This window comes from Barbatula barbatula (genome assembly GCF_947034865.1).
Source record: "Barbatula barbatula genome assembly, chromosome: 19".
Lineage (NCBI taxonomy): Eukaryota > Metazoa > Chordata > Actinopteri > Cypriniformes > Nemacheilidae > Barbatula > Barbatula barbatula.
The window spans coordinates 11,161,606-11,187,705 of record NC_136782.1 but is presented as its reverse complement, the minus strand read 5'-3'; the positions used below and the strand labels follow the sequence as shown (position 1 = coordinate 11,187,705).

The window sequence follows — 26,100 nt, the reverse complement described above, 5'->3', positions numbered from 1 at the left end:
AATATAATTGCTTTTATTAATGTAATACATTTTATTAAATAGAAATAGATGTCTACGAAGAAATTTCATCTATTGCCAAAAAAGGTTAATGAGGTGTACATTCAGTGTTGACACAAAGCTGTACATCACAGATAAGGATAATACTTAACAAATATATATTTTTTCTTCAATGGTGATGTCGATACAATAAATGCATCAACACCTACACTGGGTCACTGGGTCAGGCGGTCACTAATATTTGTTCATAAACTCGACTTGCCCTTTCTGGTGTGTGAACGGTGACAGATGTTAAAATCACCCGGCATGTGACTGACACACTGGACATTATGAAAGCCCGGAGGCCCTGTGGGGTCATTGTGGTCAGGGCGAGCGGATCCTATACCAATACCAGTTAAACTTTTGCCCTATTCACAAAGAGGCTCTTAATGTCACAAATCTTAACCTGAGTAACCAACACATTGTCAGTCCTCCGGAGTGATACTTAATCAAATAGACAGTCTCTAATTTTAACGATAATATCGCTGGTGTCCCTTTGAAACCTTGTATCTCCATATTTCATGATTTCAAAAATCTCTATTGTTAGTCGCCATTTATGTTTGTCACTGGGTCTCTAAACAACAAAAGTGCCTGTCAACTTTTCCTGTCAACGATGTTTATTCAAAAATCAATTTAAAGTAAATGCAATAGCGTTCAACATTGCAATTACAGCGCAACAGACATAACTTTATTTTGGATTAAGACCTCTGAAAGCCACTGCGCCCGGTCTCAGCCCTTTCATGCATGTCATTTCTTCCCTGTGGACGAGCCAGGGAATGTGCTGCTTTCCACTCAATGGATTTAATCTGTTGCTGATGTGTACTCACAATCCACCACAGGCGGCGAGCCTACGAATGATGCGTGCAGGGGCTCTAGGGACACAGATCAGCTCCGCTACTTAGAATTCCCTGGAAGTGGAAGATCCTAGAGCGCTCGCACTGGCCCTGGTGCACACAACCTCTAATTAGATCTTTTGTTATAGAGCAAATGGAGAGAGATTGAGAGACAGAGAGAGGTCAAGCCAGAAAGAAAGGGGAAGATGGAAATAGAAAGGATTGCCATAAAACCCAATTGTAAGATCAGAAAAGGGGATCAGTTACAGAATATTGCGCTGTACAGGATTATTGTATTGTTGAGTGTTGAGACATATATATTGACAGTTTGCAATATAGAGGTCATTTGATTGTTGGTGTATAAAGCTCAACATTTTCCTTATTCTGTATTCTGTATGCTATCATTTAAAATGTTTCATATGTTAGATTTTATTTAGGGAGAAATGACTTTGCACAGTGTAGGTCATAGTGACCAGGGACCGACTCGTTCCAAAATGGGCACAAAACATAAAATGGCCTTGAAAGTGTTTTGAATCAGCAGTACTTTTTTACTGTACTTAAGTTTTTTCATTTTAAGAGGCCTTGACAGACATGGATATATTTTCAAAAACATCACCAAGAAAATAGCATATAGGTTAAGGTTGAGTAAATTCTGACAGAATTCTCATTTTTTGGGTGACCTGTTCCTTTAACAGCAGATATGTGAGACTAAAAGCACAGATAACGTGTCTCTTACACCCCCGGTTTCAGACCTCATTATTGTCTTCTCACATGTTGCTTCAAGAGACCCTTTGTTTACTCAGCCTAACCCTTTATCTTCTGGTTAACCACAACAGCGGCCCTAACTACATACCACTAGTCTTCACAAGCAACATTATATATGCCTCTTTTAACGGAAGAATTGTTTTACCTAATTGAGATAACCACAGGTTATCATATACTGCTGTTTATCTTATCTTTGTTGCCATCTAAACTTCCAAACTCCAATCTCTGTTACCGTGTATATATATATTAATGAACATTGCATTGAGGTGGTGTATTCAGATTGATTCAGTTCATGACTTAACAAAAGAACTCAAATTTTTAAAGTGACCTGATTTTTTGCACAGAACACAATAGAAGATATTTTGATGAAAGTTGGCAACCGAACAGCGTCCGCACCCATTCACAAAACCAATGCAAGTGAATGGCTGCATTTTGACATGCAGGTTTGAAATGACAAAAGGGTGGGTAAATGATTACAGAGTTTTCATTTTTGGGTCACTTTAAATCCCTTTAAGACTGTAACTGTAAATATTTTGTAGTAGATAAAGATAGCCAAATTGAAAGATTAACATTGACACGAGAATGCACAGGATGTAGAAGAGGCCAAAGAAAACTCATTCAGTGTATTAATGGATAACCCAGCCCGTGTGAAGATATGTTACCAGAGAGCATTGCCTCGGTCAAGCTTCATTAGCGCTTTAAGCCCTTCCTGTCCTGCAAGACTATGGCCACCCAGTGATCTTTAAACCTCTGTCATCTCAACAGACCTCTGGAATCCTGTTGGTCAAGACTTTAAGCCCTCTTGTATCTTTTCACCCCAAAGCCTGCTATCAGGCGAAGACAGAACTCTTTCAGCTCTTATCGTGGTTATGCAGGTCACCTCTTTAGGGTCGGGTCAAACTTCTGACCTTTGGCGCCCGAGGGTGTTTTTTCTTCTCCCTCTCGCATTGTTCTTGTTTTCAAACCCTCCTTTGTGTGCTTGAGTGTGTGACCGCCTGTTTTTCGTAGCATTGGGGGGTTGGGTGACTTATTGATCGGTGACTGTGGGATTCGGCTGAAATGCGGTGACTTCGGTCACAGTTCCTAAAGTCTAATGTAATATGTGAAAATACAAACAAGGCTCCTCAAACCTTTGATCTCGTTGGCTCTGCTGCGTGTTTTGCTGTCCATGCGCTTGTAACCCAAAGTACTGATCAAAGTAAAGGTTATAGTGTAATATTTGGTTAAAGGCCAGTAGACCGATTTCCACACTGATTCCATTCATTTAGCGTAATGCCGCCCATGTGTGCCAGGGCTCTCGCTGGAACCGGGTACCAGGGGGAAAGAGACAAAAATCTCTGCATTCCGGCCCTTTTCCCTGGAAAGTGTGTTTATACTTGTTGGCTCAGTCATGGGTTCATTGGATCGTCTCGTGGATCATCTTGTAGGTCATTACAAACATAATTAAACAAAAATGAGTCAATATTATCAGTAATACTCAGGCTGGATGAGGTCTGTTATATGATCGTAAGGTATGTATCGTATTTTCTTTACACTTGGTCCAGCCCTAAGAGGTGAAGTCATAGTTTATCCTCCTAAACACCTGGGGGAGTTTTTCCTCCCTGGATGTTTTTAAAGCACTGTTGTTTAAGTTACATCTGATCATTTCGTTGTAAATAGCACTGTACAAATAATTTGAATTAGAAGAAATCCAATATTTGTAGTAAAGTTGGGCTGTATTGTAGACCGTAATGTAGCCATATTTTAATGGCTTTAAGTATTTACAGCAAATTGGTGGATTTGGCAGTCTCAAATTCTTTTAATAATTCACCCATTTAACCGATACTATAGATACTCCAGTACTCTGAATGAACTTAAATTAAAGGTTTGATGTTTAAAGATTAGAAAAACACACAGAGAGGCTTAAAGGTCAGTGATTTGGCTCACTATCAGAGCCAGTGAGTCAAATCCAACGTAGACCTTTCAATAGAAAAAAAATAGTTATCAAAGGCCTGCCGTGGTATTTGTTTGTTTACCGTGTAGTCATTTTGACCTTGAGTAAGATACATAACCTTACCTGGAAACTGCTTTAGGTGAGTAATAAAACCTCTTGTAACTCTGAATCTGTATTTAACAGTAACTCCACAATTCTTAGTACATACCATGGAACATGTGTAACATCTATTGTAAGAATCTTTCTGTTGCAACATGATCTCAGTCAACATTTGGCAGCTTTTCCAACCTGCACAGTATAACCATCGCGGTTTTTGTACAGAGAACTGTGAAATTACCAGTTGAGTTCTTTCAATTGAGCTTTAGGTAAGCACAAGTCAGTTGTGAGCATTGGAGGGTGTCAAAATGACAACGGTGTCACTCACACAAACCCAGCGGGCCATTGAGTCACCACCGCACGGATAAATTGAACACTTCTCAATTTGAAAACAGTCTGTCCTGTTTTTTTGTGTTTTGCACTGTAAGGATGAATTCCAGGTAAAATGAGCACAGTTTGCGCTTGAGACATGAATGATACCTCCAATCGTGAGTCTTGTGGCTTGTTGAAAACTTTAACATTCCTACTGTAAGCGGTCAGGCAGGTAAAAATGGAAGAAAATATCTCACACACTTTTATAAAGGGATCATAACTTTACAGCAGGGTTTCCCAAACAAGTTATTCTCATTATTTTGAAAAAGTTAAATATCAAGGAAATTTACCAACAATAGTTAAATACTGCTGATAAAAACTACAAAACAGATAAAAAAATTCCTGTTAAATTATTGAAATATTTACTTGTTTATAAACCTCTGCCTTACAGTATTTACACACAAACCTTTTTTCACTGTAAGAAAATAATCAGACCTCAAAATTTTGTAGTGACTTAAATAAAAAAAATCAATTGCCACTAAATTATCACCACAAGATTTTGAGTTCCGGCCTGTTTTTTTATTCAGCCCAATGCTTATGTATTGTAATTGGTTTTGAAAAAGTACCAACAATTATTTTCCTCCGACTACCAGGGTTGCCAGGTCTGTGTAACAAAACCAACCCAATGGCCGATCAAGAGTCAAGACTATTTCAATTAACTCAACCTAAAATTTGCCACTCTTATACCAAACATATTTTACTGTCAGTGTTATGCATTTTACACAATTTTTCACTGTGCATAAACACCGTTTATTTTTAGCATAACTGTTGATCCGCTTCAAATTTGTGTTGTTTACATTATCCATGTGCTGATTGCCATTTTATCTTAGAGGAATAGTTCATCTAGATAATTGGTCCCCATTGACATTCCATAGGAGGAATATGACTATGGTCAAGTCAATGGACCATTTTGAAGTGAACTATTCCTGACTGCTTATTAACAAAATCCTTTACCTTTACCCTGCGGAATAAAACCCCACATACTTGGCCAAGTATTAAAATCCTCAACCATACTGTATATAAAAATAACATGGTACCACCACACTACTCATTTTTTACTCACTCACCATGTTAGATTAGAAGGACATTTGTTTGTAGGTTTGTGAAAAGTGTTTCTCTTTCCTCATTCACGGCTCATACGGTTTTCTCACACGGATTTGGCGAAGACTTCCTTTAAAGTAGCAGTCTCATTGGTAATTTGGCAGTGCTCTAGTATCCGATTGCACACATCAGCCCTTGAATTGCTCTCTCAGTGGGAAAGGTTCTCTAGCAGCACAGCTCTGGCCTGCCATTAATCAAAGCCACTTCCAGTGGCCCACTCCAGCAACACAAGCGCTCGCCCTGTCTCAAACAGACAGCTCAACAATTTGTCTCTTTAGAGAAAGTCGACATTTTAATGCCTGCATTTTATTAGCAATGTATAACAGCAGCCTGTAGAGACAAATTAACCATCATCTTTACAGATTCGCTCCTCTCCTCTAACCCCGGCTGAGGTGTTTTTTTCACTTAAGATCATCAATCAGAGGATTCACTTTTACCAGTTTCGCATTTGTATGTTTTAAATCGAATCATTTATCCAACCTATGTGTTATTTAATGTTCTTTTGTTACAGCTTCTAATGCGCATCTCAATGTCCGGAGCTGAAACTATTTGAATAATGCAGCGAGTTGTCATGATGTATAATGGTCGTGTTCATTTGGATTTCCTGACATAGGCTGTCTGTTTCGGCTGGGATAGAGACGAGCTGTATTGATTTTACACTCATTGTTCCATTTACCAGGAATTTCTACACGTCTTAGATCAGTGTTGTTCCACCTTTCGTGTCTTTCAACTGGACAGAGAGGCCGGGATTAACGGGGGGATTTGTGAAAGGTGCTCTGTTACTGAGCAGTTAAATTGCTGGTCGGGGTTTAGTCGATTAATATTAGCAACTCACAAATGTTAACGTGGCTTAGGTGAAATGTAAAAGTTAAAACGTGTTTGCAATATTCAAATGCAGTAGAGAGTTAAGCAAAAAAACTTTTTTAGGGATGCTGAGATATATCGGCCAATAATCGGTTATTGATCGATATAAGCACATTTTCCCACTATCAGCTGACAGTTTAAAAACAGCCGATGCTCGAGAAGACAAGAAAATGCATTTTTGCTCTGTATGTAGAACATTTTAAGAAACATTATTAGTTTGATGTTCCGTATTTATAGTCATTTTATGAATTAACAATAACATTATTAGAAATATTAATTGAATCTTCAGAATCTGCATTGGCAGACATTACTGAAGGTATTTGGCTATTCAGTTATTTGAGTAGCATGATCCGTTTCTAATTCATTGGTCTGTGTTTGTATGCAATACGTTTAAAAAATCTTAGCGGTTGTGTCATTACACAAATTTTCCAAAGCTTGTCTCCACTGCAACGTGTCATTTTTATCCCAACCGCTGCATACAGTTAAGATAACACCAGATTTTTTGTTCCAAACACATGAATCTGTAAATAATTTTAGCTGGCTGCCTGCAGCAGCGCTCAGCATGTCCAGCGCGCTTGAGTGGATATTGTTTACGGGAGGCTGGGCTCTGTCAGGCGCTCTATTTCAGACCCTATGTTGTGGCTGCGAAGGGCGACGGCACGACAGACATTTCGAAGCTTCGTATTGTGTAACGCCACACACATTTGGTGTCTCGGCGACCTCAACCGAAGGACACATGACCCTGAGCAAATATCGGATGTAAAAAAAACGCCTGAACGGGGGTGTTTCAATTGAAATTACTGATTTTCAAACATAGCATCTCAGAATGGATATTTTGGAGAAAAATTTTGAGTTCACTACAGCTTTTTTCCAGGTGAAATAATATGCCCCCTTTTGTAATGAGTCTGTGTGTCTGCAGGCACCCCAGTTGTGGAGCTGTGATAATTAAGGGCTCTATAGCAGGAATAAAGGTTACGCCTGCGATGGGCTCGGCTGGCTGCTAGCCGATGCTGCGCACGTGCCGACTGTGTCTGCGTGTGTGGCTGGAATTCACATGAAAGGACCGAGGCGAGTAAAGCGAGCAGGAGTGGGCGGGAGACAAGTAGTTGATATGTATCGTGTGACTCAGTTAAACATACCGACCTGCTGGCGTATATCAGAAGCGTTTAATGCGTTTTAATGAAAACAAATATTTTGAGCCTGAAAACAGGTCAAGAGGACAGAGGACGATAGGCATGTTTGACTTTGATATGTGGTTTTTGGCCCAATCTCAGTGACTACTTCATTGAAATGGAGGGTATATATTTGTCTAGGCTCATTGTGTACCCTCTCTCTGACACGTGTGTGTTTAATTTTTGATAAAACCAAAGCCATAAATGTTTTCTGTGAAGCCACCGGGTCATCGTGCCTGGAAGGTAAATATTTTATTGCTGTGCTCAGACATGAGGGTTCGTGTGTGGACAGCTCGTGTAGCTTTTTGTACACAGACCTTGTTTTTAGTATATATTTAGGTGCCAGGCCATGATGTTTAATGTGTTAACTGCTTTTTGCTCTTCATTGATTCAGACCTGCTTGAGGAATATCTCAAGTGCCTGAAGAAAATGTGCGCCCAGTATCTTCCACAGACTGTTGTGGGGAATATTCAACTATCAAAAAATACTGTGAGGCTGAGACTCAGTCATGCTTAGAATATCACTAATGGTTTATCAAATCTAATAGAAAACAAAAATATATTACTTATAAGTAAAATTTTATGTTTAAATCAATATTCAAGGAAGAGGTCACCTAAAATTACAATCATAGTGCTCAAATTTCATTCAGTGATCCTCATTGATGCCAAACATCTTTGGTTCTTTAACATTGGTTCACGTGACATTAAAAATAATCATTTTGGGGTGTAGTGTTTCTTAAAGTTATTTCCACTTAAAGGGACAGTTCATCCAAAAATGAAATTACGGTCTTAATTTATTCACCCTCTAAATCTGTATATATGTTTTTGCGCTGATGAACACAGAGAAAGATATTTGGAAGAATACTTATAACCAAACAGTTCTTGGCCACTATTGACTACCATAGTAGAAAAAAAATGACAATAGTAGTGAAAAGTGCCCCAGAACATGCTTTTCTAAATTCTTCAAGATATATTTTGTGTTCAACAGAACAAAGGGCATTTTTTTCTAGTATGATAGTCAATGGTGGCAAATAACTTTTTGGTTACAAGCATTCCATCAAACATCTTTCTCTGTGTTCATCAGAACAAGGAAATGTATACAGATTTGAAACAACCTGAGGGTGTGTTACCGATGACAGAATTGGGTGAACTGTCTGTTTAATATAAGCATAAAAAGAAAAGAATTATGCTTCATTTGCCTCTTGGTTATTTTTCACTTCTGTATTTTATGTAATTTATGTTTATTTTGAGGTCATACTGAGTTTATACTGACCCCAATAGCTCTGATGATCTGGATTATTATGAGAGCAAAACACAGACTGTTACTTTGATAGCACGGACATATTAAACACGAGCTTAATCTGACATTGTGTTGCATCTACAGGAAGTTGCACGGCGGAGTCAAGACCTTTGGTTGCGAGTTCTGCGGAAAGCAGTTTCTGGACAGTTTGCGACTGAGGATGCATATGCTGTCTCATTCAGGTAAATCCCACTCAGGCACTGCAAAGATATACTGTTTCTGTAGCGTTGTGTTAGAATCACAAAAGTCACAGGTTCAATTATGAGGTAACACACACCAGGAATGCAGTGTAATTCACTTTGTTTAAAGGTATTTCCTAGAAGCATACATGTTATGTAATGTGGAATGAATTTACACAGAGGTCACATCCATGTCATTTGCAAAGTTCTTCACATCCCTTGCTTGTTTGTTTATATTGGCTTATAATTCTCTAGGCTGCATTTAACACATTTGACCATACAATTCCATTAAAAATCTCACGTCTAGGCCTTACTATCACTAACTATTGTCCTGTGATCGTCCACGGTGTAAACCACTGTACCATGGAACATATTGCACTTCTGTGTATTCATGACGCAGTGTTTGGTTATCCCCGGTTTCCCATTCCGCTCTCAACTGCGTCTCAACTGTTACATTTCAGGCCTGGCCGGGATCCAGTCTGGGCAGTTTGCCACATTATTAGTACAGTATGTACAGTGAATCCTTGCCAGCTCTGTTTTTTTGTATTGTAATGAGGAGGTACACAAGAGAAACAAGGGAGAGGACTGCTCCAGTTGTTAATTCACATCCAGACCCATAATTAAATAATCGTGCTGAAATGTTTTGCATTGCGTCTTATGTAAGTGTTCGGTATTGTTTTGTATAATACGCTCCATTAAAGTTTGGTTATGGAAGGGTCAGTTGCATAATCGTAGAGAAATTAGACACAGGCCTGAAATGAAGTTTAGCAGTGTTTGCGTCTGTTGTGCAGCTGTTGTTTTTACTGTTGCTTTTTGCCAGTTAGTGGTCGACCAGTATGACTTTTTAGTTAACCATGCCAGTGTGAAGAGAGCATATTTAAAGACCTTGGTATTTAGGAGATTTTATTCGGGCAATTTATTGACACCCGTAATTGAGACTGAACAGGACATCATTTGGGACAAAACCCACGGCTTCAACATCAGTATCAGGAACCAACGTGTTATTGATGCTGATTGAATTCAGTACTCGGCCTGACTAAATTGTGCTTCAAAGGGGAATGTCCTGTTCCAAGTGAAGGGAAAATACACTCAAACTGGCAGCGGTGAGTGTGTGCGAGTGTGTCCACCTGTCTGATTAAGTCTGTAGTCATCTCTCTGGAAGGATTTGTGAAGCACACCTCACTTGACTCTATCAGCTCCGGTTTTGGTCAAGATTTTGACAGCACCCTTTTTCAAATGAATTTAAATGTCCTTCTCTTTATGTTTTATTCTCGTGCTCAGTTTTAAAACCTTTTGTGCTGCCTACTAAGGTGTTCTTGACAAAAAATCTAATCCCAGAATGCATTTCGATGAAATTTAATTCAATTTTATTTCAAACCTAAAAATGTAAATAAAATGTAGAAATGCACTGATATATTGGCGAATAACCCGTATCCGTTGATAAAAGCAATTTTCACACCATCAGCTATTGTCCGATCGTTTTAAAGCAGCTGAGTATGTATATGTTTGGTCTTCAATAAAGTCACCAACAAGTAAAATAATCAAATATAATCTCCCATTTGGAGCAGCGCTTATGTTGCTACCTTCGTCTAAATTATTCACTTCAGAGTTTTCACGATGGTTAGAACGGTGTCTAGCAAGGGAGCATACTAGGTTATATAACAGACCGTGTGTTGTCAACTGTTTGGCTCATTTTCCACCTTATCAGTCATAAATCAATATCATAAACTCTGGCAAGAATATTCAGTTACTCCCACACATAATCTGTTCGTAATCCACCGTGGCACCTGTTCATGTGCCGCACGACAGCCCAAAAGAGACACCAAATCATCATCATGTGCTGCACCGAAGTCGAAAAGCCCCTTCAAGATGTTTTCTCGTAATATCTCTTTCTGTCGTTCTCTCTCTGTCCGAGAGAAGCCCTGCTCTCCGAGACTGGCGGCACTCCAGCTCTTCGCGCTGATGACATCATCAGCTGCCTGCAGGTCTGGATGTTCTGCCAGCATTCTGGAGCATTTATGATCGCTCGCAGATGTGTGTCCAGGAACATACTGTACTCAAATCCCAAAATTAATCAAACTTGACTGCTCTCCAAGCCACTGCTCTCCAAAATAGCATGGAGGGAGGGTGCTCGAGTCCTAAATAAAACAAAAATGCAGAGTGAAAACAAAAATGTAAACTACTGGTTGCCGGAGGATGGTGTTGCGGTCTGTGGGGTGTTAAGAGGTGGTGTGCCTGCGTATGCCGCCACGCCCGTTTCTCTTTCAATTTAATCAGGTGGATTAAACCAGCGGGTTTGCTTCATGACCCAGATTTCTTTGTTGGACAGCAAGTGGAGTTAACACAATGCTTGAACCTGTAACCCATATGAGATGTAGTTTTTTTAGATTTTTAACATTGTGTAGCTTGTGATTGTTGCTTTCGAGGACACGGGTATGTCACAGAACCTGTCTGTGTCGTCTTTGACGTCAGCAAGATATACAGAAGCATTTTGCATTCCTTTCTATAGTTGACAAATAGATTTTTTGTTAACTGTTAATTTGTCTGCATGTGTTTTTTTGCCCTGTCTGTCTATACGCCATTTTTTGGGTCATGACCCACAGGTTGAGAACAACTTCATTAAATCACACATACCTCAGAGGCCTGCAGATGTCAGCATGATAATAAATTAACTCTCATTGTCAGAGAGATTGACAGTAAAGGCATTAAACCACCTGCTGGTTTATATATAGGGGTTGTTTAATATTCTGACCTTTGTCTCCATTATTTAATGGCTGTTTTCTACATTGTCCTATTATTCGCCTCTTTTTCAATTGCTAGGTAAACAACGTTGTTTTCATTTCCACGTCCAAACACTTACAATTTATGAATGGAAAATAAAGTCTTTAATTTGCAACAGGGAAAAAAATAAAAGCAAAAATCTAATTCGGTCTTTATTGCACAGAAAAGCCCTAGATCTTCTGGCCCGTCATTGGTTTTTGCAGCTTTAAATCCCTACGGTTGCCAAGTAGCAGAAGCCCTTGTTTTTTAATGGTCTAATTTGGTATTCAGCACGAGATTGGATCTTATTTTTGTATGCCAGACAAAGTGTTTTGATGGAGGGTGATTGGAGCCCAGTCTGTAGACTGTTGCGCTGTTTTTCATGGGTTGTACAGTACACAATGTGCCTTCTGAAACAGAACACAAGCCTATTGAATATGGAGCTTTCTAAATGTGTGGCGAGCTTCTGGAGGAGAGAGGAAATTCCTGAGAAGAGACATATGAGAGAACCTGGCAGTGTCACAACAGAGCAAATCAAATGTGCCGGAATGACACATAGGCTTTTGAATTTATCCATCATGCCTAAAGTGGCTGTCTTTGAAGGCAACTTAGTAGGATTTGACTAAACATACTGTTGGATCACAACCCAAAAATTGTGTCGTGGAAGCCGGCAAATGGTTACTGAATCTTGTCTTGTTACAGGAGTGATCAAAATTAAGTGTCAAGTATAGTTTATTGTTATATTCCTAAAAGGGACATTATTTACTTCTTTGTTGGGTTGCTTTAAAAAAACTAGGCTCTGATGCAAAACCAACTATGTCAAAAAACCTAATTATATCATTAGATTATATCAGAATACAGTTTCTGTGCATTCAATCTCTGTGTGCATACATTTACAAGTACAGCGAGAACACTCTATGCTATTTTACTATAATAAGCCAATATTAAATAAACCAACAACACAGAGCATTTTCATCCGTCCCAAATGTTCTCTCAGGCATAATTTACGCGAGACTGATGAGTCACACCATCAAAGTATTTTTGCGTGTGATTTGTAAGGATTGTGAAAACGAGGGCATTTTAAAACTTTAAAGGGCTTGGGTCGTCGTCCAGAAGGAACAAGACGAGAGCGTATGTGGGAAAGACACTAAATTTAGCCGCTTGCTGGCTGACTTCATGGAGCTTGTGGGTGCTGTAATGAGTCATAATAAAGCCATTTAGGGCCAACCGAGCGAAAATAGATATTTGACGAGCCGACGTTCATTACAGATTCAAATTGTATTGATTCTTTTTTCAAGCGTCTGCGAGTCTGAGGTGAGGCTAGTGTCGGAAATGGTAAAACCAAGTTGAAGAGAGACTTTGTGTGTCCCTGACTGCACACCGTGTGTGGTGAAGTGTGTTGTTCATTTTTCTGTCTTGAGTAGGTCTCGTCCCTCGTGAAATGTTCAGGAAAAGCAGCGTCAGCCGGCAGTTTTTTCTTCCTGGTCAGTGTACGTGGTTGTTTGAGAGTGCTCGATCGAAATGTTTCTTAAAAACATCCTGGCCTACTTGATAATGGGCCAGCAGCTCCACAGGTGGATCTAACACTATTAATAGACGGATTCCCTCAGGTGGCTTTTCAAGTAATGGCTATCAGAATAAGTTATTTAGTCCAGTTATTAAAATTGGTGATTGCAACTGGGTTAAATGAAATCCACAGTTTTTGTGTGCATGCGTGTGTGCGCACCAGGGCATCGTGTCTTATTAACTAAAACAAATTGTGAAATAAGTCATATACAAACAAATATTTAGTTACTAGAATGGTTATTTCGTAATGTTTAATAATAGGTTAAATAAAGAGAAATATTGAACCTTTATAAATACATTTGTGCTATTCTGGAATTGTAGGGTATCAATAGCACCAAAGGCATCTTGACGGGTATCAAGGAGACAAGACGTTACACAAATTTCACCTTGAGCTCTTTTTTCCTCTGTAGCTTTCTGAAAAAGCCCTTCTGTACTTTTTTCTTCATTTAAGTGATTTATATTTCAGTCTGAAAAAACCTGGTCAAGAACTGTCAAGGTTCATTTAACACATAAAAAACTGAAAAATTCGCATTAAAAAATATATGTTTAAGAATCTTTTGTATTATGAGATTTCTTTTATACCACAACTTCATTATTATCATAAAAAATCTCATAATACAAAAAATCATTAAAAAATTTATTTGAATTAATGAAGTTATACATCATTTCATGTTACTTTGTGTGTTCTTTTCAATTTATGAATCACTTAAATTGTCTATGATGATTTTTTTGTATTACAATAATGATAATCTATGGAGAATTATAATTTACATACAAACTATACAGTAAAGCATCCAGAGCCATTACAGTAATAAGAAATGGGTAGGAAATGTGCTTTTCTGCCATTAAAGTAATGTCTCAATTGAAATCTTAATGATCCTATAAGCAGGCATTTTTCTTTCTAATGAAAAGTATAAATTATATTTTCCTTTTGATTTTGGGGTGAAATACAACAGGCTTGACACGAATCAAGAGATTCACATCCTCAGTGTATAATGAATTACGGCAGATCTGAAACATGCACTTTACCAAGGGAACATGCACTAGCCTGAGGGTCCTTCAATCTGATATGACCCTCATCATTATTTTATCATGGTATTATTATTATTTAATACTGTTATCTATAGAAACACATCATAAGTAGGTTGTGTGTTCTTTTTGTTAGAGGAGACTTCGCATATCTCATAAATCAGACCGAAGATACAAGGCTCTTTAATATCCTTTAGACAGGTTCTGCCTCGGCTTATGGTTTACGGCCTTTTATCAAGACAAGACAAGAGAAATCTGGCAGCTCTTGTAGATAAGAACAGCTCTTTGATTCTGTTAAGGACTGTATGTTTTTTTTTTTGGGGGAACATTTTGGGGAAATGAATGCCATATATTTACACTTTGAAATAACTACATTTATTTGGCATTGCTTGGCATTGTTCTTTCTTGCCTAAATAGTTATTTAAAGCACCTTTAGTAAAGCTACTTTTTGCCTGGTAAAAAGAGTTTTTGAAAGATTGTAAAAATCATGCAATTTTTTTTGCTACATTACAGTTTATTCGGCTCAGAGTGTACTGTGCTGAAGGGGTGTAGATTTAAAGCCTTGGATTCCTGGGATTCAAAACCTTTTTTGACCCTTCAAGCAAAGAGAAAGTTTGGGATTCTGAACAATGTATAACACAGAAACATGAAGTAAAATGTAGAAAGAAAGAAAAAAATTTAAGATTTATTTTGTGTAAAAGCAAACAGGATGCTGTTTGAAACATTCTGCGATGAGCATCCAGGTTTTGCTCCAATTTGTGGAGGTCTTGCAAGTTAGGCTGCAAAACCTGTTTTGGTTACACTGGTTTTATTTTCTAATATACAGTGACAGTTAGCGATGTTACGATATTGTCGATATCGTATTATTGCAATAGCAAAATTGTCTCAATATTATCGTGGTCACATGACTGTATGAAACGATTTGTCTTCAGGGCCTAGTTTAGAGAAAGTTAGAAAAAATAATAGATGTTATGTAAAATAATAATAATTTAATAATAATAAAAGGGTTTTTAGGTCATTTCACCCATCTCATACTTTAACTCATACCTCTAAGCAACAGTTATGATTAGAGGATAAAGAAAAGAGGATGCTTATGGCATGTTTCCAAGTCATAATTTGTTTAAATATTGCTATAAATATCGTACCATGGACTTTATGCCCGAGGTATAATCGCACAGTTAGTGATATTGTTTCACAAATTTATTAGACCACCTGTCATAATAAAGAGAAAACACAAATATTTAAGGAATCTGCCAAAAACGGTAAAACTGTAAAATGGAAGTACTGTAACACATGATACATTTATGAAGAATTTTATAATGTGTGACCAAATTGTAATAAATTGTGCTTTTCTGTTTTCCAGCTGGACCAAAAGCCCTAGTATGTGATCAGTGTGGAGCTCAGTTTACCACAGAAGATGCCCTGGAAGCCCATCGGCAAACACACACAGGTAGGAACCTCACCTTTATTCACCTCTATAAACACCTTTAACGTCCCCTGGTTAAAAACTCCACTAAACTGGAAAAGCATCCTTCACGATCTATCAGCATAGCAATCATGTTTATAACCGCGTCAAAACTCCATTCTGATGCTCTTCCATTATTAAGAAGGCAGGGTTCACTACCCTCTAAAATTTCAGTTCGTAATATGTGCTTTTACAGGGCAGGGCAACAAACCGCTGTGGCAAAGCAGCCGTGCCACGTTTCAACTATCTTCATCACTTTGTCTAAACATGGCACGGTATTGTGCTACAATTGTTCGAGCGACAGTACAGAGTTACCCAGACCTGTGAGCCATCAGCGTTCTGGCACGCTCATTAACGCCGACGGCTCTCAGCTGCTACCCTGCTGTCACATATTCATATTTACTGACACCTGATGACTGTGGCTTTTCGATTTTAGACTTTTTAAAAATCATATTTGAGCTTGGGTGAACAGCTGGCATACGGGTTGCCATGGGGCGGGGATAATGTGTGGAAGTGTGTAAACTTGTTTTTGTTTGTGTTTATAAGGGTAGTTTGTCAGGACAAACAGACATTTCATTTAGTGAGATGATATTGTAAAAAATGTGTTCGAAAGAATAACACAGTCTATCATAGAACTTTTAGTTCTGTAATAAAGATTTTGCCAAGCTTAAAGTATAGTTTCAATTAAGGGCAAGTATTAATATGGAATTAATACATTTAATACAATTTTATATAAATTAAACGAATTGCTAAAACTTTACAATCAATGTTGAATTTGTTAACATTAGAAAATGCATTTGTTAATATGAACTAACAATGATAACTATAGTTTTCAGCATTTATTCATTTTTAGTTCAATGTACGTTAACTAATGTTAACAGTGATTTAAAAACATTTTTAGTAAATTCTGAACATAAACTAAGATTAGTAAATGCTTTTAATGTGTTGTTCATTGTTGGTTCATGTTACCTAATGCATTAACTAATGTTAACAAATACAACCTTATTGTAAAGTGATACCGAATGTCACACAGTTATTTACCTAACAACATTTTTCATACACATGGTCCAGCGCTCCGCACACATGCCCAACACACTGAGCCACAATGCTTGAGGAGGTAAAAAAAGTCTAGCTTGTTTTATTCCCAGATCATTCCTACCATTATCAACCCAAATATCTGAACCAATGTAGTCCATCAGCAAAACCCTTTACGTCCGCTGTGTCCTATATACCACGATTTCTACCTGTAATTGGTTTATTGGACTGTCATTGTGTCTAAGGAGAATGCCGTGAGAGGATCAAGTCTGTCGCAGGTATTCCAGACTGCACTAATTAATTCTCTCTCTGGGTATGAAAGCGTTTCATGGGGCTAATGATCCACATGTTGAGTCTATATAAAGGTTGAGTCCTAATTAAAACAAGGTGTCATACTTTTGTCATCTTCATAGAATTTAGGTGCTAAACATCTCCATAGCAGCAGGCTCATAAACTCATTTCATTTCCTTAGGCTCAGAGTCAAAAACCTCTCGAATGTTTGTCATATTTGTACAGTACAGTACGATATTACTACAGCGTGGGAGCAATAACTGTCGGCTGTGTTCCATGGGGAGAAAGACGATAACCTTCTCCAAAACGCTGCCATGTAACTGTAACTCTCTGTGGCACACACTGTATAAATACTTAATGCATGTCGACATAGGGCTGGTGTTAACGATGCCCAGAATTTTATACCTTCTCTCCCAAACTTGTAAACATCCCGTTCTCCATTTCAGTTTGGGGGGAGGACGTCACTCGCCCATTTTTTTTAGAAACCGGCGTGCCGCTGGGCCTCGGCCATCCCTCACCCAGAGTGCAGTCAGATACTGTCACTGCTTTTAGAATTGATCAGGTCTTTATCCCGGCAAGATTTTCATATTGTGGTAGAAACGCTCTGAAGCCAAGAGAGTGGGGATTTAAACAGTGAAGGAATGTGGTTGTGGATGGGAATCGTGAGGAATGTTATGATATTGGTTACATTGTAGATTTTTCTTTTTGTTTCCACATTTTTCTTGTGTTCCTGAAAAGGAACAGGAGTATTAAAATAAGAAACGCGCTTCTTGTTTACTGCCCTCAGCAGTCCATGAGATCATTTCTGATCTAAAAACCAGATAAAATAAGTTATGTAACAAATTCTTGCAAAAGGCATGTTTACACAGGCTGTTCAATGCGGCACAAAGGTGACAAATGCAATCCATTTATTCACCCAAACTTCATTTTAAATACAAAATTGTAGTATACAAAATACAAAATAAGAAACCGGAGGGCGTGTATGGCAAGCCATAAGGGCCATAAATGCCTCTCTCCACATTAAACATGAGGTTCTGTCATGATCCTGCCACTAAACCAAGAGAAACATGACATGATGCAGCAGATTCATGGCACAAAATATTCAGCAAAATTATTTGAATATATTTTATTCATTCATTTTTGTTAATACCACCAACATAACTCATTGAACAACTTCCAACCAGTCAAGGACTAACTGGAGTCTTAAAGGGACAGTCAAAAAAATCTGTCATCATTTATTTTACCTTCAAGTCAGTCAAAACCAGTATATGACTGTTTCTTTTGTGAAACAAAAAAGACGATATTTCAAGAAATGTCTCCGTGGTTTTGTGTCCTTAAAATGGAAGTCAATAGGGACCAATGTTGTTTAGGACCAACATCCTTCAAAATATCTTCTTTTGTGTTCACAGAGAAGGGTAAGAATTGCCATTTTTGGTCAATTTAAGTACAAGATAACACAGTAACAATATTTGATTCATTTTGCACAGTACGTCCAGTCAGTAACCCCTCTGACTCATTTGTACATTTTCCTGATTCATTTAATAAGAGTCATTCTTTTGAGCCAAGAACAAACCAAGTTTTAAAAAAAAAAAGTTCAAGAAACAAGCTTAGTCATGGTCTGTTGATCTTGGGCCTTGTTTTCATAGCACTGCGTTCGGACTGTAAGCAAGAAGATCGTCCTCAAATGTCAGTGTGTGTGAGAATGTCACAGGTGGACAACTTCGTGCTTTGAGGTTTTCTGGTTGAAAAAGGATTGCGAGGGACCCGTAGGACAGGGTGGGTGGGTGCATGGATGGAGGAGGAGGGCACTGGTGGCGTTTGGTGCCAGGACAGAGAGGAACAAACAACATCATGTGCTGTTGTTTACCCTCGGCCGCTGTGCTGTCATAGATGAGAACTACAAGAGAGCTTGACCTACTTAGAGGCCCTCCTAAAATAAAATCTCAGGACCCGTGTCCTGGCGGGCAGGCTGAAAAGCAGGCCACAACATCACAACAGCTTTTGCCTTTGCCCCCTCCACGGCGAAAATGGCATTATTGCATCCTTCACAGAACGGAAAGAGAATGTTATTAAAGGGTTTATTTTGGGACTAAAATAGAAGCAATTTGTCTTTAAATAATTTCTGCCTGAGGCGCTACCGTTTGTCCATCTGTCTCGTGTGCATGTCAGCTTATGACGTTAGATTTCTCGAAACACTTGTCGTCTGGCCGTTTGTGTACATGCATAGGAAGTGTCTTCTGTTTACAGTGGCGGTGATGGCACAGTTGAATTTACTCACCGGGAACACACCGATCTGGCCCGCAGAATAACAGCGGTTAAACAAGAGCAATGTATCTGTTGTTGCGTTAATTATTAATGCACGCCTCCTTACTTTGGTAGATTGACCCGTCTTCTTCACACTTCACTGTTGAGTGAATCACAGGGGGTCATCTGAGGTATAGCTCATGTGTCAGAGACATAACCACACAAATCAGTCTGAAAGCAAGGAGCTATATTTAGCACATACATTGAGTTCATGTGGATCTGATATGCTTTAATGGTATTGTTTACTTAAGGAAGATTATGTATATAAAAAAGTGAAGAGCTTAACTTAAATGGAAAGTTTTGGGTATTTTGGACTTGATATTTGTGTTCCTAGTTTCATTGCATTTGTTAAGGTATAATGTACATTTTGCGAAAACAGCCGGCTGCTTGTATTGTCCCGCTTATTGCACGACTACTTGGCACATGAGAAGAAAATATTTTGTTAGCTCATTTTAAACGAATGCAGACGTTCTGTGAGGAAAAGCCGTTTAGTTTTGGTTTTAAGGTATGAAATGATGTTGAAATGTCACGAACAGGCAATTTGGTTGAATCATTCGTAAATGTAATGTCATATGTGTTATTAAAGACATATTTATATTTAATTTGTCAAAAAAAAAATGGTCAAAATGATTTGCTGCATCCGGGTTACCGTGTCTTTTTTTTGTGAGGTTGTTATCTGGGAATAACAAACCTGCAAATGTTGCGACTGGCCAATCAGAATCGAGCATTACAACGAGCCGTGTTATAAGCAAAATGAACTGTTATGCACTATTATTACATGGCTGATTTGAATGCTTGATTCTGATTGGCCGTTCGCGGCATTCCAACTCCTCAAAACTAATAACACCTTGTAACCCGGTTTCTGCAAATCATTTTGTGGGGGCAGTTTAATATTAAACAAAAATGAATTATAAGCTTATAAGGTGGCTTGGGCATCTGTTCCGGATGCCTACTGGACGCCTTCCCCGGAAGGTGTTCCGGGCCCGTCCGACCGGGAGGAGACCCCGGGGAAGACCTAGGACACGCTGGTGGGACTATGTCTCCCGGCTGGCCTGGGAACGCCTCGGTCTCCCCCCGGAAGAGCTGGAGGAAGTGGCTAGGGTGAGGGATGTCTGGGCATCTCTGCTTAGACTGCTGCCCCCGCGACCCGGCCCCGGATAAGCGGAAGAAAATGGATGGATGAATTATAAATTTGTCTTTTAAAAACATATGACATTATATTTACAAATGATTAAACCAATTTGCCTGTTCGTGACGTTTGAACGTCGCTTCTTACTTTAAATCCGAAACTAAATGGCTTTTCCTCGCGGAAGGTCTGCATTCCGTAAAAATGAGCGGATAAAATATTTCAAATTCACATTTTATGTCCAGTTTTTTTCTCATCTGGTAAGTAGCCGTGTAATAAGCGGGATAATGTACAGGCAGCCAGCTGTTATCGCGAAATAATGCCCTTCAGTGTGATACAATTTCTCTCCATTTCACGTCGGGTCCTGTCTTGGCTTATTTCTGCGATAACAACCGGCTGCCTGTACATTATCCCTTACTTAGTGAAGGTTTTATTGTGTGGTTTTATTGATATTTAAAATGAGCTTTTATTTTATATTTTGAGTAATTATGTAGCAATTTTGAAGTGCTTTTGTCTTTTTGTCTTTTTTTATTTATGTTTATATATATACACATGGAAATTGTTTCTATTTCAGTTTAGTTTGGTTTTAATTCGTTAATAATTAATTAATTAACTAATATGTTTAATAAATTGTTTTGATTTCAAAGTTTGGTTAAGTTTAGGTTATTCAATTCATATTTAGGACAATATAATATAAGTGTTTTAATAGTTTTACTTTTAATAAAATATAATGACCTTGATTGAAACCACTTTCTTTAACTAACAAATAAAACACCTGTTTGCATCCACAGAACACCGGAAAAGGTTTATGGCTAAAATTACTTTATGTTAACAACGTTGTAACCTTGCAACCCCTATGATTTGACTTTACATTTTTTACCTGTAGTTTATATTTTCAGTTTTAGTAGGCTGAAATAAGTTTAAACCATGATGTATTCGACATTTTTAAGTCCTTTTGATATTGTGCCAGTATTGATCATTTTGTATGTATTGATGCAGTATATCATTACATTCAGTCAGATCTTCTGTTCTGTCATGGTCCATCTATACTGTATCTAACAGGCTGTATAGGGATAAATAAGCTTGTACTCCCCCACAGCTTCACCCCACCGGCTCAGCTAAAGATTCATTGTCTCAGTGGTGCAGCTGATTTCCCAGCATGCCTCTTCATCACACAGTGACTAATTCCTATTGTGCTATAGTTTCAATGCAAAGAGATGAAGTCCTCTTGCAACTTGCATCACAGGGTGTCCACAGTTTTTTTTCAGAGAAGATCGCTTTTTTGAAAAGCACATATTCACGTGCATCTCTGAGAGACTTTGATTATTGTGTCCCTGAGCTTATACGTGCTTGAGTGTCAGCAGCAGGTCTTCTGTTTAGATTTCTGTGGGTTTATTCACAAAAGACTGAAGCAGGTAGTAAGTAAATTAGATTCTATAGATGTTTGTGGAGACCTTTGAGGAAATCTTTATTAAATAAAATACTCATGGTCTCCTCTGGTTGTTCAGAGACATGGATATTTGGTTTTGGTGAATTAAATCCTCTTCAGACTTGGTGTCATTTCTTTAAGAGTTATTCAAATTAATTTTTGTCACTGATCCATCTCGGGTATCTACATCGAAGCAAGATTCATATTTTTTCTAAGATAAGATCTTGCTTATCGGTCTTGCCCTTTCCTCTCCAAGGGCCACAACGAAAGAACAGAATTACCCAATATTGTATTTATCAGAAACAACCTCCTCTTCATCCACAACAGGTGAATTTCCCCAGTTTGGCCAGAGATAAAGAGATTAGATGTATTTGTTGAGCCTGTTTGCATAACTTCCATGTTTACATCCCCTCCTCGACGTGTTCTTTATTAACAAACTGTGGAGAGAAGATAGTTTCTTATCACTTGACTGACTGGTTAAATGAATCATATACAGGTACACATCATTTCTTAAAAACAATAAAAAAGCAAGATATTTTTCATAAATCAAATGCAGTCTAGTGTTAAGATCAAACCAGTTTGTTTGCATTGTGATGATGTTTGAAGGGACAGTTCATCCAAAAATAAAAATTCTGTCTTGAATTACCCTCAAGTTTCTTTATACATTTCTTTGTTTGGTTGAACACAGAGGAAGGTATTTAGAAAAAATCATATAGTGTATCATTTATATTCTGCTTTGTTCTGGTGCAGTTTTGACTACCATTTTTAAGTATTTTTGTAAAATAATTAAGTATCAAAATATCTTTCTTTGTGTTTAACAGAATAAAGACATCCATTCAGTAATTCATTTTACTGTAATGCAATAATTGACTTAAAGCAACGTATTGAACACAAAAGTTATTCATATATATATATATATATATATATATATATATATATAGGTCAAATGTGTGTGATTTTCATGACAATCCAAACATTTGAATAGGCCTAAGACAGGTTTTGTTTTCTTTTTGCAAAAAATAGTTTCTTACTCTCTTCTTTTGATTTCGGAGGAAAATATGACACAGGCAGGTTTTGTGAGATTCATTCATTTTTGGGTTTCTTGTACCTGTAACGTGGCCAAGAATTCAAAGACTTTGTTTCATTAAAGTCATGTCATGCACGTTGTTTCGAGTTCTGAATTGTTCGAGTTGCTCAGTTTAAAATGTCTTCCTCTTCCTTAAATGTTATGCAAACCTGCTTCAGATTCCGCAAAAAGTTTGCCTTTCTCGCACTGTGGGAATTGGATTAAGTCTCCGGCCTTTCTTCCAATTCACAACTTTGTAGTCGTCGGATGTCAATGGGTCAACTGACCAGCGTGAAAGGCAAATCCAGTGGCTTTTGTACAGTGAGGGGCCGGGCCAAAGTGTTTCCTTCATAACGTCCGTCTTCAGCCTGGGAAAAATGGGGGAGGCAGAATGTCAATTAGGAATTAATTTTCAACCCCTTTGAATTAGTCCCAGACAACTTTATAAAAGCCTTGACTGGCAGGATGATCAAATGAGGGTGAGAAACAGTCTGCCCTGTCAATAAAAAGCCTTTGAGAGGAATTGACTTATAGACTTATCAAAGACAAATACATATGGCCTATTTTGCTTGGTTTAATAGACTTCATTATCCATTCCAGTAGATTTATGTTGGATGTTCTGCATTTGAATCATCCTGTAATGTTATTTAACTCCTTATCCTCATCCAGAGAGCGGTATCGAGCGTTCTCCATGTTGATTGGCTGGGAACGGTAATGAGGTCAGATACAAAAATATACAAATGTTGCTCATTAGGATTGTTCAGACAGCATGACTCACAACAGCCAGTTTATGTACGTGAAAGCGTGTTATGTGACGGGGTCATGTGAGGAGACGACCTGGATTGCTGGATGTTGTTACAGAGAGCGCCCCCTGCTGGTGTATGTGTATGACACTGAGCAAATGTCACCTCTCATAGGAAACAAAGAGAAGCTTTTGTTCACTAGACATTCACAGTTCTATTAAAATAAAACACAGCTTTTAGATCTGTTTTGATTTTTGCCACTTTCATAAGATCTTATTGATCTAACATCATCATTGATCTCCCACCTCGCTTCTTCAGGTCCGAACATCCCGCCAGCACCTGGCTCTCATTAAGTGTTGTGAAAGGAGAGGCTTGTTCTGAATGAATGCTGACACCCTACTGATCTCTACACTTTTCTCATTCTCACTCTATCTTTTTAAACCCCCCTGTCTCTTTTTCTACCCAGAGACCTTTCACCTCTGTAATGGATTTCAGAGGAGTCCTTCACCTTTCTGATTGATTATTTCTCAGTTTAATGTGACTCATAATATTCATGCTCCTATTTCTCTAGAATTGATTTTGTTTAGCTCCATTGACAATAATGTTAGGTTAGATTTATTTCGTTCAAGTACAAGTACAGAGTCGCTGAAAAAAAGTTAGCGTCTAACCAGAAATAGAAATTGCAATATGGTACACATGGCCTAGCATAAAAGGCATTGTGTAGTGCAGAATGTGGTTCAGAATAACAATATAATATATAGTTTATACAATAAAAGAATATATAATGTGTTTGTACACTATATGTGTATGTGTATTGAAACATTTTTTACAGTAACACGTATATAGACAGATTCATTGGATGCATGCGCCTGGCCCGAAGTAAACTTCAGGTCTGTGTTTGGTTATAAAAAATAGCGAACTGTCAGGGCCCTCTGTGATGACCTAAACTATCGTAAACGATAATATTTAAAAACATTCAAATACTATTTTCAATAAAAATCGGACGGTTTTCCCTATTAGATATATATTTTTGACGAAGATGCGAACTCCATCCACGTGAGATTTCCAAGTCTCAGGAGAGTAGTTCGCGGTCACGGAGCAGTCGCAGTTATGCGGTGTCATACGCTGTCTGCGCAGCCTACACATGCTGCAAGAAGTCGAACGTGTGCTAACACGGGCTTGGGACGCCTTTCAGTAGAATATCGCTGGCAATGGGCGAGACTAATTTTGAGTGACAGTAAAACCAGTCATATCATTTTTTATAAATGGCCGCTTTGTTTTTTGCTAACTTTCCGCCATCTGAGGGGTTGTTCAGCAACAGTCTCGTAAAGCAGAAGAAGCACAAGAATTTGGTTCGCAGACCACCAAAAATACTGCAAAATGTCTTTCAAAATCATGCCGTTTAGATTTTTGAAATTTTGTATTTGTACAGCTTGTTATTTTGGCGATTTACTGTCTTGCTGTGTTCGGCTTGTTGCATTTTAAGTCTGGAGTAGCATTGTAAATGTATCACGTGGTAAGTGTGATGGTATAATGATGTATTCTCACTTCTATATGAAAGCACAGTAACGTATAATATCTTACTGTAGTTTTGTAAGTGTGAATGTTGGGGGGGTGCGCATGCGCATAGGGCCAAGGCTAAAAACGTCATGGTTCGCTACTGTAATATGACCATTTATTTTGTATTTAATTTATGTTAATATCACTTTATATTAATATTTTATTATATGTTAAGTGTATTAAGTTAAATTAAAACTACTTTGCTGTTATTGATTCTTTGCAGAGGTCTACCGGAAGTTAAGTTTGGACCACATAACCTTAGTTTATGTGGATGTTGCTGATTCGTCTATATAACCACATAATACAGTATGCACAAAACCTTTGTAAATCCAATATAATCTCACTGGAAAAGTAACTTTTTTAAGAGGTTGGGAAATGTATATAAATTTAATACAATATGATTTATGTAATAACAATTATTCAAAAAAGTAATAATGAAGCGCCCACCTCTAAACACAACCCTGGCATGAAAGAAGATTGTAGCAAATCCCACAAATTCATACGAATGAGTAACCTCGTGAAATAGTTTCATAATGCGTGAAATTGGGTTTGTAAATCTTAAACTTTGTAATTCTCTCTCTTCCCCATTTGGATCTTCATCCACTGGCTATTTATTAATTGTCCGGTAATTATATGTGATTCCGAGTCTTTAATGATTAACCGGACACCTCAGACAGCAGAATAAGGCAAGGCATGGTCCCCCGGTCACGTCTTAATGAGAGACCGCTGAGAGTCTTTTGTGCTGGGGAAAAGCCACCTCAGCAGTCACACAGATTAGCCGAGTAAGAGGTGGACCAGTGGACATGTAAACAATAGAGAGGGTCATTCATACTCGGAGCCCGATTGTCTTCTCACTGTCCAGATGGCCCATGGAATAAATTACACAGATAGGTACAATGCATTCCGGCGCTGGGGCTTTAGCTTTGCTGTTTGTGGAGTCACACGGGGCTTTTTTTCTGTCCTAACGATTATTAACAAGTGCGAGCGCTCAGCGGTTTGTGGTCTGTAAATGAAATCCCAGAGAAGGCGAGAGGGGCTCAGCGGTCAAGACGAGCATGAGGTCGTGTGAATGTATG

At 38.2% G+C, this 26,100-nt stretch overlaps 1 protein-coding gene across 1 annotated transcript in view; it reads left to right on the top strand.

Annotated features, from left to right (window-relative positions):
- zbtb16b (zinc finger and BTB domain containing 16b) overlaps window positions 1-26,100 on the top strand; it is a 42,953-nt gene that overhangs the window by 4,512 nt on the left and 12,341 nt on the right. The window contains exons 3-4 of the mRNA XM_079481699.1: window positions 8,556-8,653; window positions 15,369-15,455. Of these exons, the coding sequence (XP_079337825.1) occupies window positions 8,556-8,653; window positions 15,369-15,455 (185 nt within the window). The remainder of the gene's footprint in view (window positions 1-8,555; window positions 8,654-15,368; window positions 15,456-26,100) is intronic.